Source organism: Syngnathus scovelli, chromosome 8 (genome assembly GCF_024217435.2).
Source record: "Syngnathus scovelli strain Florida chromosome 8, RoL_Ssco_1.2, whole genome shotgun sequence".
In the NCBI taxonomy this organism is placed as follows: Eukaryota; Metazoa; Chordata; class Actinopteri; order Syngnathiformes; family Syngnathidae; genus Syngnathus; species Syngnathus scovelli.
In genome coordinates this window covers 11,768,373-11,789,337 of record NC_090854.1, presented here as the reverse complement: position 1 = coordinate 11,789,337, position 20,965 = coordinate 11,768,373, and the positions used below count along the sequence as shown (strand labels likewise).

Genomic DNA, 20,965 nt, shown 5'->3' with positions numbered 1-20,965 from the left:
CAAAGGGGACAAGGGATGACGGAAAATTTACAATTTAATTGATAAGTTCAAAAGCCAACAAGTGCCATTTAGTTGAAAATAGGCTCCTATCACAGCATTGTTCAATGTTGCATTTCTTAATACTACAAAAGCAAACAAATCTTATGCAAAGCCCGTCGGAAATAAAATTTATTCCAGAGAACCAAAAGAGCCATAATATTAATTTTACTGTGGCTAGCATAATCCACATTGAAAGCAGTCTTGAGGCCATATGTTATCATGTCCTTATAAGTGTTCACAAGTGAGCTTGAGCTATGCTAACTTGTGTGAAATATTCCAAGAGAGATAATGTCGTGAATTCATCACTGAGATTCGTTGTCAGATTCTGTGAGAAAGGGCAAGTCTTGGCCATCTTGAAGATAACTGTGCAATCAGCGTGACTTGTCTCTCTCCCTTTGAAGGCTAAGGTAAGATTAGGCGTTAGTATAAGAGATGCTTGTCAAGTACACTCAAAGGATATTAATTTTCATTCACAAGGTGTAATGCTGACTATTTCAGTGTAATTTTACAGTTGTGGGGAAAACTTTTTAACGTGTCTGCCTATAGAGAAAAATATTGTCTTTATCTTCTGTTTTTTGCCGTGAAATGACGTCAAAGGTCTCTTTATTTTCCGCACTATAAGGCGCACCTAAACACCTCAAATTTTGTCAAAAGCCGACAGTGCGCCTTATAATCAGGTGTGCCTTATATATGGACGAATATAGAGCCACTACAGCAGGCAATAAAGTCCGGCCCGCGGGCCAAATGTATATATCTTATATATGGACAAAGTTTTAAAATGGGCCATTCATTGAAGGTGCGCCTTATACTCCAGTGCGCCTTATAGTGCGGAAAATACGGTAGTTTGTTCACTTCTGAATTTCTATAAACTTAGAATACCCTCAATAAAATTATCAGTTTTACCCAAAAAAAATATGTTTTTTTTTAAATGTTCTATTCTAAAAGTAAATTATTTGCATACAAATAGTTGGCTCTCTGGAACGCTTACCTCGCCAGCCATCAAGTGACTCACAAAACACTGCAGAGATGCGAGGGTCCCCTCAAATGCTATTTGTCATTAATGTAAAATCATATTTAATACTCAGCAAGGACTCCAAGCTTTAATTCATGTGAGAGCCTGTTGACGTGCTTGGATCACATTCAGACGACTTTATTGATCTCGGTGCGGGCAATTAATTTTGCAGCTTCCAGGTCCAAATGCACACTCGGTCTAAACAAACACTTAATAGGGCATACAAAACAGGTTGCAATAAATAAATAAATAAATAACAATGAGATAAAAGCAATGCAGCAATAAAAACCCACATAAAGAAAACAACTACAGAATTTCAGTTAGCAAATGGATTCTGTAGTTGACGCAAATAGCAACTGCAAGGCGTCAATTAAAAGGACGCCCACTGCTTGAGGAAATTCTTGACTAACGTGTCTGTCACTCGGTAGAACACAGATCTCTGCCAAGCCCCGCCCCCTTCAATTTGTGAGTGAGCTAGCTACTTCCTGTTTCATTATAACTATTGTATGGAGCTTGATAGTCAGTAATGGAGGGAAGATTGAGGTTAAAGCATTACATTGGAACAATACAGCAATATATTATGATATATTTTATTATTATTGCAGTAATTGAATCCAGCATCGCATTACGATATCGGGGCTACAAGACAAGATTAGACAAAAAATGACGAACCAATTTTCACAAGCAGAATCTCTAACTCTTAAGTAGAGGCAATGTTTTAGAATGAATAAAGAGAATATGCACATTTATCGTACAGCAAAAAGTTTTGACATTTTGGTTTTAGTTCCCCTTTAAAGGGACAAAGTCATATATTTAAAGGTTTGCCATTTAAACACCGACTCTACATCTCGCAGTAAACTTTTTGGGGACAGAAAGTACATGAAGCCGATGCCGACTTGTTTAATAGTCCCTTTACGAGAGAACGAGCTCGATAAAGCAGGATTTTCTTTCCTTTACGTTTAAGAAAACGTCCACGTACAGGCGACGACGTTGTCAAAACAATCCCGGCTCACACTGAGCTGTAAAAATGATTGAAAACCCCCGACTGCATATTCTGTCTTCCAATATGATTGATGGCGGTAATATGTCATTGTTGGTCACAGTATATTTTCACTTTGCTGGAGAAGCGCCATCAGGAGAGCCTTGCTTCTGAAAATATACGGTTTTCAGTGTTTAGGTGGGGAGAATAATTTGACAAACGTCCATTTTGAGATGTGACCTCAAAATGTTTTATTTTTTTTCATTTGACACCATTTAAACAAAACTGTTCTAATAAATTTTCAGTTTTGAAAATGGTCCCGTGTGTAGCTACCTTCTTATGATGTAACGCAATGAGCGAACAAGTTGACAACAAGCTCCAAGTAAGTAAATTGGGGAGGTGAGTTTAATCAGATCAGCGCATGTAAACTGGGAAAAGGATTGTTGTGTAGTTGCATGCGGAAATATGACAAACGTGCGTATTTGGTTCCTGGCAGCACTCAATTTCAGCTGCGTGTTGTACTGTATATTGCATTTATATGTGTGTGAATAAATTATTGACTCAGTGAATTCATGCCTGCCTCCAGGATTGCAGCCAAACACAGTGGCTGCATCCTCTCTTCGTTTAACGTCTCTGTTGGCAAAACAAAGCGAAGGGGCAGACTTCAATTTTTTTTTTTTGCTATATTGAATACAAACAGCAATTTGTCTGTGTCCGTCACGTTTGTTTATGTCAGTGTGATGTCTCCCTGCTGATTTGAGAGGAAATGACACGCTGCGAGGGGCTGGGCAATAAATGCAAACACACACAGGGTTGAAGAGGGGAGGGGTCGATGGGGGTGTCTTTGGCAGGGGGCGGCATACTGCCAGTATATTCGCAACAACACAGAGCTGTTTTTGTTGAAAAGACACTAATATTCATGAGGGCTTATCCGGGCTTATGACTTGCCAAACCTGAGCGAAGTGACACAATCCCTCCTCATCCTTCCATTTAGAGAACACATACGACAGAGGAGACAATTCCAGAGAAAGAAAAGGGGATTTGGCAACATTGCGAACGGATGCTTAGAGAAGGCTTTCCAAACTGTCTGAGTACATAAGGTAATTCTCCCTGTACGCACGCAAATTAATAACATCCTCCCGTGTCAACATGACTCAGTGTTTGTCCCCCCTCACTGTCACTCAATCGGATTCACGCTACCCCGCAGAGCATTAACCTCTCCCCACGCCCCCCCTTCATATCAGCTCCGCCCTCGCCTGGCTCTGGAGCACATCAAGGGCAAATTGTAGTGCCACGCACCGCTGATGCTGGCCTGGAATTTATAGGGGACAACAAACGGAAATACGTGAACTACACGCTAAGTACCACGGAACCTCGGCAAACCATGACCGGGAGGCTGACCTTTGATTTTTTTCAGTTTCTGAATGAATCTGTAATGTATGTTTTCCATCTATCCGTCCATCCATCCATCCATCCATCCATCCATCCGTCCATCCGTCCATCCGTCCATCCATCCATCCATCCATCCATCCATCCATCCATCCATCCATCCATCCATCCATCCATCCATCCATCCATCCATCCATCCATCCATCCATTTTCTAGCACACTTGTCCGCATTTGTGTCACAGGTAAATGATAGATTTTGAGGGATAAACCAATGAGATTAATTATTTCAAAACGTTTCCCACAATAAATGTGATCTGTAAATCTAAATTTGAAAAAAATCGAAGTAAAAAAACGGGAATACTGTTGTTGCAAAAGTGTGCACATCCTCATAACTTTGTTTCATGAATAAGCAATACCTTTCAAGCTCATGTCATGGAAGTCAGCACAGAGTGCTTCTTGCTTAACCCCAAGTCAAGTTCAGCTATTTTCGTAGACTTTTCCTGACATTTGTTTTTGCTTTCGAGAAGAAACCTAAAGGTGTTGTGCTGAAACTGGATGCTATTTTGGAAACTTTCATCATTCCCTCCACCCCCATCTCAAGAAAAGGAGCAGGTCTTGTTTGGGTGATAAGCAGTGTTGTGTTTGTCGCAAACATTTTGGGAATTATGGCCCAAAAATGTTTCTCCTTGGTTTCAGTAGATATTATTTTCCATTTTGCATGAAGTGACAAAGTTTATGGCAGTTCAAGATGACCCTTTAATAGTCCACACATGAACATGGAACGCAAAACCCTCAAAACCAAATGAAATTTAACTTGCCCAATGATAAGGAAAAAAAAAACAATGTTTACTCTGGTTGTCATCCAGAATTCATTAAGAATATATTCCACGTTGCAGTCTGTTTATCCAGGGGTTCATTTAGCCTGAATACATGCCAGTTTTTGGCTGCAGAGCTCTCGACAAATGGAAGTCTGAATGTTTGCAGCAAATTTTGCAGGAAAGGAAAAATAAGGCTGACATCAGAAGTGACAGTTCTATTAAAACTACGCTGAAGCGGATTACTTCACAACCTTACAAAGACACATTTTAACCAAGATAATTCAGCACTATATGTTATTCCCTACGTTCTTTTACAAATATGTCATCACTTTGCCCACCGAAAACTAATGCGATCCAGCAGCACAATTTAACGCTGTGACACGTATGACTGCAGATTGCGACGGAAAAAATTGAATTCCCGACCGTCTCTGGAACAACCGGCCTTCCACAGACGGGAGGAGCTGACCGCTCGGCCGTAAATGGAGTTGGCCCTGAAGAGCGGCAGTTAATCAACTGGAAGAGACTTATGTAGTTCAAGTAGGTAATATTTATCAGGTCATCATGCAGTTTTCATTATTTGTATGGGTGGACATGACTTCAGCATTGCATTTGCTTTAATGAGGCAAGCTTTTATCCCTTATTAAATGACTACTTGAGCTTAAAATGTTTTACACAAAATTAATAAGTCAGCAAAATAATTGAAACAGAATAATGATACCACAGGTTGTAAGATATGTTTCATTTAACTTTACAACTCAGCACTACATTTTATTGTAGCTTTGTGTATAACTGATCACAAAGGAAAGCTTTTTTTTTTTTTTAGTTCTGTAAGGCTTTATTTTTTTTCTGTAATTTAAGCATAGTAATTGAAAATTTAAATTTTAGAATACACAATGCTTGCCAGCAAACTAGAAAAAATGAATGGAAAAACATAGCTCTGTGGCCACATTAACCAGACAGAGATGAATAATAATAGTGATGAAAATGCATATTTTTCTATTTCATACAATTAAAAAAAAACTACCCAGGCAATAGAGTGCAATATGTTTTTCCTCAGTGCAGTGTCACATAAACGACACTGAGCCAATAAGGACTCAGGCAGAGTCCCTGGGCCAATGTGGCATCAGAATGAACACTTGGGGGCATACAGTGACCCGCATAGCTACACAGATCTACACATGCTTTTGGCATCTGGTGCACTAACATCACAGCAAAGTACATACATGCCGCACAGGGCACTGTCTGTTTAAATTATGGCTTTCCTTACGCCGTTTCCCAAAAAACACTTTGAGCAATTCCAGCCAGATATGTATTTTTCTACTCTCTTCTTTTTCATTCTGTTTCATTTGAGGATCACTATAATGGCCCAATAATCATAATCATGATAGATTCATATTAGGCATGTGACCTTTTATGTGGGGTGATATGAGGTATCCCAAATCCCCAAAAATACTTTTGCATAGCCCATCTTGTTATATATGCATTGGATGCATTAGTCAAGAGACTGGTGCACTAAATAGCAACAATGAAGGAGGGAAATGAGAACAATGTCCTACTTTAGCTCAACTGTATGGTCTAAATGGAGACTGGCAATTTAAAAGTTCAAGAAATGAAAGAAATGAAAAACAAGCTTGACCATACTTCGCACACTGAAGAAGAGAGAAAACTACCAACTACCGGTCTTACTTATTTATGGCATCATTTGAACGCTGAACCGAATTATATCCAATTTACATCGGGTAGATTTTTTCAAACGAACATAATGTCACGCTAGGATAATCAAAAATGTTTCAAAAATACTCTAAGAACAAAAAATATTTGTTTCAACGTTCAAAAACATTGGGGTGCTGCATGGTGAATTTTTTTTAGAATCCAAACAAGTTTGACCTCCGCTGAAAATTCAAACTACAGCTGTTGAACCGACTGTTTCCGTTTTCAGTTTTAAACGTCCACTTTGTATAATTGCAAAACTGTGTTTTGTTTTTTTCAAATTGAGCCGTACTGCTTTCGCACAAAATGCGAGCAAGATTTCGTGACCACACACCAGCTAACATTTAAAAAAGATGATTCTAATGTAAGACACTGGAGAGGTTGCGCCATAGTTCCTAAAAGCACTTTTCTGTGTTTCTGTCTTCCCTCGCTGTGCACATCCTTGTGGGCTTTGCAGCTAGCTACAATGGAGTCGGACAGATGGCGAGGTGGGTGTGTTGGGTAACCATCTTCCGAACCCCTGGGAGCACGACCATACTCAAGCTGTCAAGCAAATGTCTTCGCCCACCGTCAGATGCGACGTAATATCATGCGATGCTTTGACAGTCCTGTTTACAGTTGTTCAGACACCCTAAAATGACGAATCGAGACATTGACGCTGATGCAAAAACTTGGTTGGAATATCGTGAAGAGCTTGCTTTCCCTCTTATCACCTTTTCAACAGAAGGACAACCTGTCAACTCGTTCAAATAGATTTCCCTGTCCGTTCGGGACGGAACACATTGAAGGGAGCCTTTTTCATCTTTGCACATTCAAGATGGATTTGAACATTAAGAAGACATTTTTTTGTTCCGCGTGATGCCATGTACGACAACTACTGTTTTTGAAAAAGGACAGCTAGCAATCAATCCTTTGGAATATTTGTTTCAGAAAAATCCTTTCAATCTGCCCTTGAGATAAAGTGAACTGAGATCTTGATAGATTTGCACAGATTATTTTGTACGAAATTTCCAACAGCCTATAATAAATACCCCCCCAAATTTTGAATTGCAAATTGTTGGACTTTAGGGCATTCAAAATTCCTGAATTAACTGGAAAATAAGTGGTGCAAAAAGGCAGATCAGTGCTTGTTTTTTTAAAGCAGTTCTAAGCAGTTCTTTGAGGGATTGTTTCTCAATGTCACAGCAGAGACCTTATTGATTTCCAACATAAAACAGCCAATGGGGCGAATGTTTAAGGTCACCACATGCAAATTGCCTCTTCTACTGCGTACAATTTTCAATCAGTCCTCTTCAACGTTCAGGGATTATTTCTCTTTGTTGAAACGTGAGTCCTTCTTAATTCGATTAATGTCGCACGAAAGATGCTCGCAATAGCTGGTGTCAAGGATATATCGCTGCATAAAAGTTTCACTGTCTCTATTTCAAAGCCTGGTGGAGGACGCCGTTTTCAAACGATGAACCGCATCATCCCATTGGAATGAGACGGTTGTTGCTCACAGCTCGCATGCTCGCGTTCTCCCTGAATCCGCTGGGGCAACGCGGCCATCAAGAATTTCCATAAAGTAAAGTAGCAAATAGGTCATGAATGTCATTAATATTCAAAAGGCTCCACTTCAAAGAGCGGTGCGGCAACAGCGGCACGCCACTTTTGACCATTCATATCGTTGCTCATTAACCGCACGAGGAAGCATTATGTGCTGCGGGCTATGTACCAGCGGCTGGTGGCGAGGGCATCAAAACAATTTTTACTTTCAAGTTGCCTCCTCCTTCCAGTTTGGAAATCAAGCGCGGCGGCTCCTAACGAGCTGGCGGACTGAGGCGACCCTCCGCCGCAACACGAGTCGCATACCGCTCAGTTAATCACGATCCGGCAAAGATACGATGCCGCGACCCCCGCCGTTGCTGATAGATAACTGTCAGCTTGCTCCCTCCATTTGCAAGATTTCATTACAGTTAATGAAAATGACTTCTTTCGATATAACTTGTTTTTTTATGAGATACAGGTCAAATTCATTTCTTTTGAAAATATTATGTTGAAAAAAAATTGTACTAAACTTTAGTTCTGGGGACACCCTGGATACAGAATTTGTATAGGATGTTCAAGATTATCTTTTTTAATGTATTACATTCTTTATTTGTTAACAGCTAAAATTTGTGTATAATTGGTGCCGATTATAAATGCATTGAAGAAAAAGATTTAAAAACACAAATAACCTTTTTACTTTCGACTCGACTCTTTTTCCTTGACCTTTAATTGCTCACTGTTTTTGGTTTACAAATTACTTGCTTTCCTGTCCTGTTCTGTTTTGGTTAGCATGATAGTTTTGTTTCCCAGTATGTAGTCTACTTAAGTGGTTGGTGCCTTGCTGTTTTTATTTTTTATTTTTTTTTTAATATCAAGCTGCCACTTCTGTTATTTATAGCATTCACTAGCCTGCTCTTAAGAAAACTGGATGAACACCATACAAGGAGTCCATTTGTGAGGTATAACGATCCATTATGCGGCTATTTCGCGTCATTGAAGCATCGATTGCAAGCTCATTTAAAGCTGAGCCCAAAATAGCAACATAAAGTATTTTGCAAGTACTGTATCTGTCTGGGAGAAAACAAATGTGGCTCTTCAATAGAGTTAACACAAGTCGCATTGCTGCTGTTTGTTTGTCTTACATACACTAGGGGGGAAACAAGGAGTCTCCTCTGATGTCTACACAGACATCTCCAAAACACTGAGCAAACCTGAGGCTTTGAAAGGCAAAATTACACCTTTGTTTGGGACTTTCATTAATAAGCCTGACAAAACCAATGACTCAACCCATATTAAAGGTGCGAGCCGAAATGGAAGGGCTACCCTTTTCATCTTGGTTCTGGTTGTCCTCTCTTTCTATTTCGTTGACTTCCAACCACACATATATACATATACTAGTATATATACATATGCATACAGAGTCTGTGTGTCTGTATGCATATGTGTATATACACATATACACACACACACACACACACACACACACACACACACACACACACATGCAGAGTATGCTACCTCTCTGATGGCAAAAGCATATTTTAGTCATAAAAACCGAAAGGTCAACTTGCTCAAGTTAGCAGGCAAATTGTTCATCAGTCATCCATCCCTGATGGAGTGTTGAACACAGCTGTATTTGTTGCTGCAGATGCAATGACCACACATGACCGCCAGCTTGACACACTCGCTACAGATCACTTGGCAAAGCACTCATCCGTGATATAGAGCACCCCACCAAAATAAATTTCAACAGTAAAAGGAACACTTGAGTAATTGAGGAGGAGTGTGTGTGAATGTGTGTGCATGGAAGAAAGGTAGTTAATGTAAAAAAAAAAAAAAAAAAAAAAGACCAAAGAAAGCTAGTATTCCCATGGTGGGACGTTCAGGTGTAAACTGAATGATAACTTCAATGAAAGGCACGCAAAGAAATTATATTTGCATCTACTTAATACCAACCCAGCCACCGGCTACAGCTGATCTCATCTTCTTATCTTTTTTCTTTTTGTCTTTTTTGTTGCAAATGAAGCTCTCTGGATGGCAGACGCATGAGAATGGAGATTAGATTTTAAAATCAATTCTTTGAAAGCACTTTTCACCGGTGGCTTTACGGTGTGAAACTCCAAAGAACGTAGGATGAATTATTCAAATGGGCCATTTTGCAACATTTATTAATAATGCAGGCTGTATCTTTAATATTGGAATATCGGAAATTACCTTTGCAGTGAATATACTGTGCATATGTGCAAAGTAGAAAAGTGCATTACATTTTTTTTTTTTTTTTTTAAATACAAGTTGTCAAATCAATTTGTGACTTGCGTTTTCTAGTTTACACCTATATTTTTTGTATGTGGTCCAAAATGTCCTCCGCACAGATCAGTGCTTATAATGCTCAGGATAAATAATTCAGACTTTTCAAAGACTCCAGTGGACGCTGATGATATTTCATTTCCTCTTGTAAAACATATCGACTGCATGTCTGCGTCTCTCCACAGAGAAGAGTCTCCCAGCGGTTATGGCACAATTAAACGGCTCACCTAGCCGCTGGCTACCCGATCAAAGCAACATCCACTCACAGGAATACAATTGAGTGGGGAAAAGGCTTGTTGCTATAGCAACTTATGCCACTTCTGTGGCACGCGTAATACGCACGACGTGGGAACACATTAAGAACATCAAACAATGCAAGGCTCAGCTTGTACGGCATGAGGGTAGCTGCGGGGTTTGTCGATCGAATTCCGTCTAATTAAAGATGTTTCAGAGATGTTTAATCACAATTAAATAGCTTGCGCTGATGTGAGTTTGTTTTGCATGATTGTGATTAAAAATTTTGGACAAATGTGTTGAGGACATTTTTTTGCCCATTCATCTTATATTTGTGACATCATTGATGTAGTAGGCAAACTTATTTTCAGGTATTTTTTTTATGCCTGTCAAAAAAGATGCTACATCTAGTATGCATATTTGGATTCAGTGCTTATGGCATAAGAGCGTCCTTGGGAGTCGGACATCTCCTGTATAATTAAGTTGTGCGGATTAAAAGGGGGAACTGGTTGTAATCAGCAGCAGAATAGATTGATAAGCGTTAAGTCACAGTTTTTGATCAGGAGGTCTCGGAATGCTTTGGTTTCTGCGGAATGAGGTCAACTGCTGTGGGTTTGCAGTCAAGTCCATTAAATCAGCGAAGATGACAGGCGGGCTGCCGCGTCTAAATGGTTGGGCAAAATGAAAAAAAATATAAATGTCCTTCATTTTTGCAGTGTTGTCGATTTGAAGGGTTCTCAAAATTGCAGAACATGCTTATTTGAGACAACATATAGCTTTCTAAGTGCTTTTTTTCTAGAGATAACATTGCTGGGTTCCTTAAAATAGGCATCATGTTCCTCTGCTGAATGAAAAGCTTCCTCAGCGGGATTGGATTACCTCCACCAAGCATCTTGTTTAGCATGTTTATGCAAAATAAAAAAAAATCACACCGCTGATTTGAGTTTGCACAGTCATCGGTTTGGAATAAAAATGTGGATAAGAAGAATGACAAGGCCATCAACTCTCCTGCCTCGGGATGCAAATTGTACTAATGTCTGCTATTATTCTTACTATTATTATTATTATGAGACAATGTTTGGGTTGTTATGTCTCAGACAGGTTTTCTGATTTCACTGTGGCTCCTCTTGTAAAATGAAAGGCACAGATGTTGCAATGCTTTTCACGGGATGGGAATGTTCTCAAACAATGTGCAGCAGTGCACAATGTTTTGCAATGTCAAGTCAATGTGAATGTACTGTAAAAAGCATCAATTATTTACAAACAGAACTTGGTACACTGGAAAGATTTTAAATTCCTGCAGCTCTTTCTTTCATCAAACAGCTTCCTCAGCAGCCCTCCTGACAACACAACACAGGCAAGGACACAATTCACAAACAAACACACTGACCACAATCTTTCCCTACACTTGCCAATGTGGCGATTGCGTGTTCGTGGTGACTTGGCACTGAACAGCTCCACAGCGAGTTTTTACGAGTGTTTGAGATAATGTCATGAATAATTACATAGCACATCACTTTACATTTGTCGACAGGGTTACCGAGGTCTTCTCGCAGACTAAAATATAAATTAGCATAAAGGAAAGGAGGAGTTAAAAGCAAAGAATGTGGGCAGCTTTAATGTCTGCTTCGAGGTTAGCAGTGCACGACTCTCCTAAATGTATGACACCAAGTCCGAGCCACTTTTGTTTTCTCTTAATTGCTACATTCACACTTGATAGAATTAACTACCAGCATGGTCTAATAGGATCCAATACAACATCTGGATATAAATTTAAGCTTAGCACAATTTGACAATATTTATTGTGGGAGCAGGTCATAGTGCTGTGTCAGCAAACAAGGAGGTGAGTACGGCTTTTGTTTTAGTATTACAGTGGTTAAAATCGTTTTACACTTGTATGAAGGTGAAATATGTTAAAATGGTGATTTTAGTTATACAGTCAATAAACTACACTTGTGATATGTATTGCTCTCACAATATGATGAATGATGAGGAAAAGATGGCGAAGCCATGCTCATCACTAAGCAAACCTGTGATCAAGTGCTTGTGAACACTTTTCACACAAGTCTGGCTGGAACGGCTTTAAAGCGCAGCAAAGCAAGATTGCAGGCAAATAAAAAAGTAAATCGGCCTCTAGGGAGATACTGTATTTATAGTAAACAGAACCAAACGCCGGTTATGAATTACAAACGGTGAGAAACACCGCACGTCAGCCGAGAGGAGTGGCCTATACCATAAGTACATAAATAGAGTTTGAAATATTCATATGAATAATGTTTTTGTTTGATTTCACAATAGAAGATTCTAAATTGTCCATAGGATAAGTTCCAGCTCACGTATGATCACTTCACACCAACAATAATTGACATGGAAATTTTGAATCAAGAACAAAAAAAGGTATAATATGAATAATTTATAACAAAGCACTTTAATGATACTAACCATATCCCTCCATTTTTGAAAACATCTAAAGGGACAAACCCATTGTCAACTCCATTAATACTAATATAATGTTAAATTAATATTATAATATATATTAAATATTAAATTTATATATTAAATATAATATATTAAATATTAAAAGGCACATTCCGCATGCTGTACTCTCCCCAATAAAACATGTCCGCTAGTGTCAAAACATGCGAATTTTACTTTGCAACAACAGTGTGACTGAGCAAAGTGCGTATCTGCTGCCAAGAGTTGAAAACCTGAGGTGAAGCTTGTCACCCTGCCTCAGGCTCGGAAAGTACCTCATAGACCCAAAGAGATGGCCGGCAACAAATACTGAAAGGAAATAACATATTGCATCTGACTTACAATCAGCCAAGGTTACAATAAATCAAGTTTTTTCATCAAAAGATATGAAGGATTAAAATTCCTTGCTTTTATATCCCATTAGCCTGAAGAAAAGGTAACCATAATTTTAGAAGCACACCTTAAGATAGTCAAATGAATACCTCTCAAAACTATCTTTGTAAAGGCAGAATCTTTAAAACAGCTCGTAGTGGAACTCATCCAATTCTGTAAATGTGCCTAATAAAGTGGCGGGCATGGAAAAAGTCATGACCGAGCAGTGGAGCAACGAGTGACTAATGAACCCAAGTATAACTCATAATGAATTTCATACTGTACGTGACTTCGGCGGGAGTAAACATTTACAGAGAAATTTCAGCATTTAAAACACATCCCGCGATAATTACAAAGCCCTCGGAGCATATTGTCAGCGGGTGTATTTATAGCAGGCGTGTAAAAAATGGAGGACAAAGAGACAAAACGAGGTAGTATGGTTTTAGACTAATTAGCCCTGTGCGTGGCTCTCCCCGCGCGAGCTTACGTTCAAGATGACACCGAGATGTACTTTCTAAAAACAAAAAAGTCGCAAAGTATTCATAACTCCCTACTCGTGGTTTGTACCATCGTGTTTTGCCCATGAATCACGCCGAGTACTCAGCATACTTGTCAGCCATATTGACATCTTGTTAGCACAACCCGCCATAGCTGCCAAAATCGCTGATCAAAACAGGACTGCTTAAAGTGCTAAAGGGAAAGGTCTCGATGCAAGTCTTCCTTCCTTCAATCCTCACTCTGTTATTTTAAAACATTGCCTGTAGATAAATAACAATAGCGGAATAATGACGCTAACACTTTGACCCCGAAACCGTTTATTTCTGTGTGCGAAAAAATAATAGATCCTGAGTCGAGCAGCATCTCAAAACAGATTGTCTTCAGCTGCTTAAGTTTGTCTATATTACGTCCAATAATCGTGTCTAAAGTAGTTCAAACAAGAGCTGAATGCAAAGACTTCCCCCATCAATTTGAGTTGATAGCAACAATTTGACCTTGGAACTTCCTCATTAAATTTCCATTATTTCCTATGGGAAACGGTGATCCTAAATGAACCGGTATCTCAAAACAGATTGTCTTCAACCTCTTGCTTCCAGTTTATTGCCATTCAGAACTCTATTAAGTGTATCTATAGAGCTGAATGCAAACACTTTCCATCAATTTAAGTAGACCGCAGTTGGTTAACAATGTGTGCATGTGTGTGTGAGGAATGTTAAAAGCTTCAGAACCAGACACAATTCCGAACGGCGTCCGAGAGGTCAGCCGAGCCGAGACGACGTACGCCCAAACACCATCTAGGGATGGACTGACTCCACAAAACGATTTGCGCATTTTGGCCGCTTCTGTTGCATTCGAGCTGTTGCGTCAGCGTTTTACGAGACGTTGGGATTTGTCTGTTCCCTACAATGAAGTAAATGAAAGAATTAGAGCGAGACACAATGTAGTATCTCTCCCTCGGGATGAGGCGAGAGATGCCGACTGCACGCCGAGGCCACATATTCAGATGCCGCTGGATTAGCCTCCAGCCGGAGAAAAAGCAGAAGAATTGAAATGCAAATAAGATGAGGATTACTGAGACAGCATTCACGGCGCCTCCGCTAACTGCCTGCAACGTCGTGTCTGAGCCTGATGATTATCCTCTATTTACCTACTTGTATTGATAGCTGCTTAATTAAGCAGAAAGGCCATCGAGTGATCAAGGAAATTATAGAAATTGACTGTTTGCGAAATACAAAACCAAGGTCAGACACGTCACTGAGCACAGGTAAAGGGGAGAGCGCAAGAGTTATATAATATTTAATAAAAGGCGCTAAATGAGAAAGGGAGTCGTGTGAACTTCAAAAGGAATGCTCCTTGCTCACCCAGAGGTGTGAAATTGGCTGCCAGAGTTTGCCACATGAAAGGTCCAAATGTGAATTCACTCTAACAGTAATGTCTCAAGGCCATTGACTCTGCATTTCGCTAATTAAAATGCACTTACTGTCTTTTGGGCGTAAAGTATTAGATACTGCCTGACTAAAAGGGATTAAGCCGAAAGTCAAAGAACAACAGCATTGCAGTTTTGTGAATACTAATATTGTTCTTTCCAAGATCTTTCCACTCTCCGTGAGGTGTTAGGAGTGATCGTCTTAAATCATTCACTGCCATTGACGGCTCAAGATGTCAAATATCAATGTGATGGCAGTGAATGAGTTAATAGGCATTCAGTCAGTAGCCTTGGATTGAGATGAACATATGCACATGGCATAACAGCAAGCGTCTCTCATCTGACTCAGAGGAAAGTGGAAAAAAAAAAAAAAAAACCTAACTCCTTCCTAATATATAAAACGTGAGCTACAATTAAATACAAAATATTACATTCAGTACCATAGGGACATGTGGTAAAAATAATAATACATCTCAAATTTTAGGGGTGCTTGAGCGCTCCCCAAAAATTGGCTAGGAACACCTACTTTATGTTTGGCACCATTTTGAAGGATCTGGGATACACGGGACTTGGCAGCTGGTAACCCTCGAGGACCACATAAGTAGCCCATGAACCTGTTAAAAATAGAAAAGCTTGTTATTGTTCTTATGTTATTTCTCTGAAATGCTATTGAAGTGATCATTTGAAATTTAAATGATTGGGGAGATTCATCATAGCAAGGTTGCATATTTACATTTTCTGCCACTTCCTTGTATGATTTACAGCTTAAACATAGCAATGGGACCAATTAATCACTTCTACAGAAAATATAAATACCGAATCTTTTTCACTTTAATTATATGTCAAAACTGTAGGTGTATTAATTGAATGTATCACATTTATTGTGGTTGCAGTTTGCAGGGTAGAAAATCCCATCTAAAGACATCAGAATGAACCTACTGCATTGTCATACAAAAGTCATGACGCAGCTTTTGAACTGGAATTTATTGGATGATGTATTGTACTAGTAACTTGTTGGAGAGCGCCCACTAGTGGCATTATTTATAATAGCAGCAAGGGTTTAAAAGAAAATTTCTATTTTTCCTGCTCGTCTTTGATTTGTTGTTTTCTTAGTATTTGTTGTTAAATTTTCTCATTCGACGGATCAGCACAAACTAGTATCAGGTTTGAAATAAAATGTACATTATATACATTTTAAAAATGCTTAAATAAAACAAATATTGTAGCGTATAATCAGCCATTGTTACAAAGCCCTGAACAACTTAAAATTACATTAAAATTGAAAACAACTTTGTGCAGATGCAACAAAGTCCAGATAAATAAATTGGGAATGAGAGGTTTTAATGTAACAAACTAAGTAAAAAGACTAGGGTGTGGATACTTTTGCAAGACACTGCACAAATATATTCTGCATCATCATGATAGTGTGTGGACAAGGATAATGACAAATGGATGATTTTTTTTAAACAAATTTTAAGATGTCACATTTTATTTTATCATACAGTATATGGATAATGTACACAAAAGTCTATTAATAGACATTTTCTGTGCTTAGCACATTCTCATGGCAAATTTGTAAAGCATCCTAATTAATTCAAGTCCAGCAGCTAGCTGTGTGAGGTCAAGTTTCCAGGCTGTTGTAGAGCTTGCAGTGAAGGTAGGCCATCTTCTCAGTTCTGCTTTTTCTCAACATGGAAATCCACTCGTTATAGCAAAGCTCTACAACCTTGTAACCCGCCAACTCCAGTTGCCTTCTCTTCATGGCGTAAAGGCCCAGTAGCTGCTGTGACCGTATGCAGTAGTGGTTCCGGCTGGACACCTGGATGGCGAGTTTCACGATGGCGCCGGGGTCTGCGGGGGCTGATCTTCGGCTGCTGGGAGCGGTGATCATTTCTGTGATGGCGCCCGTCAACTTTAACCCGGTGTCAAACAAAGTTTCTCTTTCATCGGGCTGCACAGCAGAAAGAGTTTGAACTTTGGGAGGGGCGATTGGTGGACCTGGGAGGTTCTTGGCATTTGTAAGTTGTGCTATGAGATTGTCAGTCACGCTCACGCCTAGATTCATTCTCCCCAAACCCTGCTTTGGAGGACATCTGGAGGAACTGTTCTGGGTGACTGTTTGACATTCTGTATTAACGGGAACGGGCTGACCAGAAGAGTCAAGGTGCACTTCAAGGTCGATGGATCGCGTGTGGGGCAGGATCATTCTTTTCCACACAAACTTGTCTCCTCCCAGCAATTCTTGCAGTGCAGCCTCTGCCTCCTTCACCTCAAATTTCTGGCACACGTCCGATTGGACAAACTTCCACAACATTTCTTTCACCTCTTCTCTCAGTTGGAGGCTCAACCGAGGACCGGTCCAGTGAGGCAACTCCAGAGCCACGGCTCCGTCCAAGGTGAACAAGTCTTTCTTCAGATCCAGCTCCGGTGACTTCAGCGCTAAGCTGACAAAATCCGGGCTCAAGGCTAACTCGATCAGGTCCTCGGGGAACTGAGAGACGAAGGCTAGGCCGAGAAGACCGGTGAGCAGATGTTCTGGGTAGCGTAGAAATTCAGCCTTCTTCAATCTAAGCGCCTCGGTAAGACTTGGGTAAAAATTCGGGCTTTGTGCAGGGAGGAAGCCTAAGTTGCCTAAAGCCCACAACATCTTGCATGAGTCTTTACTCCGGCAATGTGGCACCAGCGCCGGAATTCTTTCGCCGATGGCGACGAGGATGCCGTCGTTGCGGTAATGCAAAGCCGAGCAAGCCAGCGCCACGTGCATGAGCCCCTGAACACCCATCCCGTGAGATCGCCGTGGTACCTCGTGCGTCATGGCCTCCATCCAGGCACTGTGAAACATGTAGCTAAAACGCAGGTATTTGAACACATTGACCATGGCAAAGTCACTCATATCCCCAACGAGGGAGTGCGCCTTATTGACGAGGCGATTCACCGCTACCTCTGAAAGGGCCGTTTGGGATTTGAAGAGGCCCAAGCAGACTGTGCCAACCTCCTCCGGCTGGAGCTGCTGGACGTGTCGCATGAGTAACTGCTCGATGGGCTCAATCAGGTCTTTGGGGCACTGCCTCCCTTCTCCCATGATGTACAAAAGTTGGACCAGCTCTGGGAGCCTGACTTGTCCCAGATACAAATGGACTAAGCCATAAAATTGCTTGAGGAATTGAGGCACCCTCCTGCCAAGGCAGCGCCACAAGTCAGCTGCAAAAAGCAACTGGTCTAAAGTCATCTGGTCGGCACGGCGTCTCAGCTCGGCTTCGTACAGCCCGAGTACCGTGTGACTATGAGGCATTTCCAGCCACACTAATGAGCTCAGTATGTTCAGGAGCTCAAGTAGAGAAAAGAGGCGAAGGTTCTCCACTGAGTAGCGAAGAAGTATGATGAAGCGTTGGTCAGTCTTCACCAGTGACACCTTGTCAGCGTCGGTGTGGCTGAGCTCCTCAAAGAAACGGCAAATGTCGGACGGTTTCATGGTGCCTTTAAGGACAGACACTTTTCGGAGTACTTGCACCACCTGTTCCCATTCAATAGGAGGAGGTCTTTGGGTAAGATCAAGGCTTCTGGATGAATAATCAGGCCGGCACTTGAGAAAGGCACGAGTGTCAACGTGAACATCAGGTGACGTGGATATTCTTTGATGGTGCTGCACTGATATTTTGGATTCGGAACCTCTGTTGAAGGCTAAGTCGAGCAAAGTGTTTTTGGAGCTGGAAAGATGCCGTGAGGAGTTTATGCTGTAGTGATTGCTCTGCTGCCAGAAGGAAGGAGCCAGAGTGGGGAGACATGGTTCTTCATCATCAATATCACCTTGACTGTTGGAGAGGGCAGATTTAGTTCCTACAGGGTGGTGATATGAAGATGGGCTATAATGGACCCTGTAGCCATCAAGCGGAAGGGCATCCATGAGTTGGAACGCAGACGTTCTTTTGTCCTGCTCATCCGACTCAATGTCAAGTTTGCTAATAACGCAGTGAGCAAAACCCTTTTTCAAACCCGAAAGGGAGCGTAGCCTCGGTCTCAAGCGACACAGCACGCAGGCAGCCATGAATCTGTCGGCTGAAAAAGACAAATGCGAGACTGTTGACTGTTTTGTTTTATATCACAATGTAATGTTATAGTGTAAATGTAAACTAAGAGGGGCTTCTACAGCTACACTGAAAATGCCAAGTACAAATTATTAAATCATAAAAAAACAGTACAAGAATAAAAGTGAAACAGGTACTATTTCATTATATTGTGAACCCATTCTCAAAATTTCATGCAATATGAACTTCTTATTCCCTTAATATTTACAGTAAACATTATCATCCGAACTAGGACACATTTTTAATGGGCTCTGTTTAAATCATCCAAGTAAATGCAATTACATTTTCAAACTGATTTTGCCTTCTGCTTAATCACGCATGTATCAACAGTAAATACATTTGTGAAAGTCAAGGACTGGGGGAAAAAAAATCCTTAAAATCGAATGTTTTATGTTAGTTAGTTAGTTAGTTAGTTAGTTAGTTAGTTAGTTAGTTAGTTAGTTCTTATAAAGATTAAATACAAACGAGCTGCACTATACTTATTTATATGCATGACTTTATTAAATTACATGTCACCTTTTTAGTTTTATGTTGCACCATTGGACATAACCTTTCACTGACAATGGCAATAAAATCGCTTTCTGGGATACAGTAAATTGAATTCAAATGAGAGTCATTTCTGCGACAGATAGATGATTGAACACACTTTTAAGTAATTATTACTGAACATGCCTTGACACAACTATAACACCGGAGACCATGCAAACACGGAATGTTGCAATTGATTAAGGGCAATGTTGTTTACGCTTTGTATTAACCTCCTTTTCATTTGTGTGTTCGGAAGAATTACGAACACATAAGTGTTCACACTAAACTCACCATCACTTCCTCGACGTGAAAATGTAGATGTGATGGTATTGACGTAAAGATGACATGAAGCTGAGCATGGGGAAGGTGAATGTCACATGCATCTCCTACTACGAAATTAACAGGAAATCCTGAAATACCTATACCTTCATAATAAAAAGCTTCAAACCGTTCCAGGGAACATTGTGAGCTAAGACAAATAAAGGCAAGGGATATATTTTACTTTTGTGCAAAATATGTCGTAATGAATTGCTACACAGCAGTTTTCTTGGTCGTTTATTGTGATTAAGTGTAATCACGTGAATGGAAAGGTTCTTATTTTGAAATATTTCAAATGTCATGGATACTTCCGTTAAGGCGGTCCTAACGTCACAGCGTTGCCTACGGTAACCCGGTCGTGTCAAAAAGACCAAACGCAAGTGTTAATACTTTTGTTTTTAAATTTTTTATTACGTTGTAACACTTTTACAGTAACCATATCAAGCCAAGTTGAACGAATGTATTTATAATAATTTCATAATAATTTCAATGCGCACAAAATATGACTTTATACTAATGAAGAGCCTATTAAGACTGCTATTTAAAAGTCATCAGTGATACTACACAAACTAAGCAGAATGTAAACAAACTGAGGCAACTATTAACAGTGGGTTAATTGCATTTTCTTATTCCTAATCGTTTCCACATTATTAGAAAAATTGTGTTTAGTTTAACAGGAAATGCAAACGTGAATACTTGTATGATCATAATTGTGTAAATAAATGATAAAAGTTAGTCTTGGATATCAGTGTATTTATTTTCATTAATGCATAGGCAAAGACCACACATGAGCCAGAATCACAATTGTTTGCTGGTGTTTTATTTTTAGGCTCGTATTAAAGTAAAAACTTAAACAGTAGCCTGGGAAAATTCATTCAACCCTTAAAACAATAAAATAATTAAACACAACATTAAATTTGCTGCTCAGAAGTGTCCAAATGAGAAATATATACTGCAGCTACTAACTTTAATTCATAAGACACAAAAAGGACTCGAGTGACCTTAACCGGAGGTCAAACTTATCACGTTTTCATTACCTTTTTCACCCTATGAATTTCACATATAAGCATAAATAATTTTGCATTAAAACATAATAAGTTACCGTTTTAAAACATGACCTCTGCGACCAGCAGAACAAAATCAAGCAATTTCATTGAAGTACTTTTATCAAAGTTAGTGCCTCAAACAAAACATTTTTCCAAAAGGAAATTATCCCAATCAATAATATCACAAATAAATTGGTATACA

General features: G+C 39.9%; 1 protein-coding gene across 5 annotated transcripts in view; it reads right to left on the bottom strand.

Moving 5' to 3' along the window:
* LOC125973627 (FAST kinase domain-containing protein 5, mitochondrial) overlaps positions 1-19,804 on the bottom strand; it is a 133,388-nt gene extending 113,584 nt beyond the window's left edge. For 4 of the 5 annotated variants that reach the window (XR_007483243.1, XR_011087236.1, XR_011087233.1 and 1 more), the window contains exons 1-2: positions 19,691-19,795; positions 15,313-15,400 (exon numbers count right to left, since the gene is read on the bottom strand). Coding sequence is in view for 1 of the 5 variants with exons in the window: in XM_049728013.1 (XP_049583970.1) it covers positions 16,408-18,831 (2,424 nt within the window). In the remaining 4 variants the exon portion in view is untranslated. Of the gene's footprint in view, positions 1-15,312; positions 15,401-16,110; positions 18,843-19,690 lie in introns of those variants that run through there. The other variant, XM_049728013.1, reaches the window with a different exon arrangement.
* Between the last annotated feature and the right edge of the window lie 1,161 nt (positions 19,805-20,965).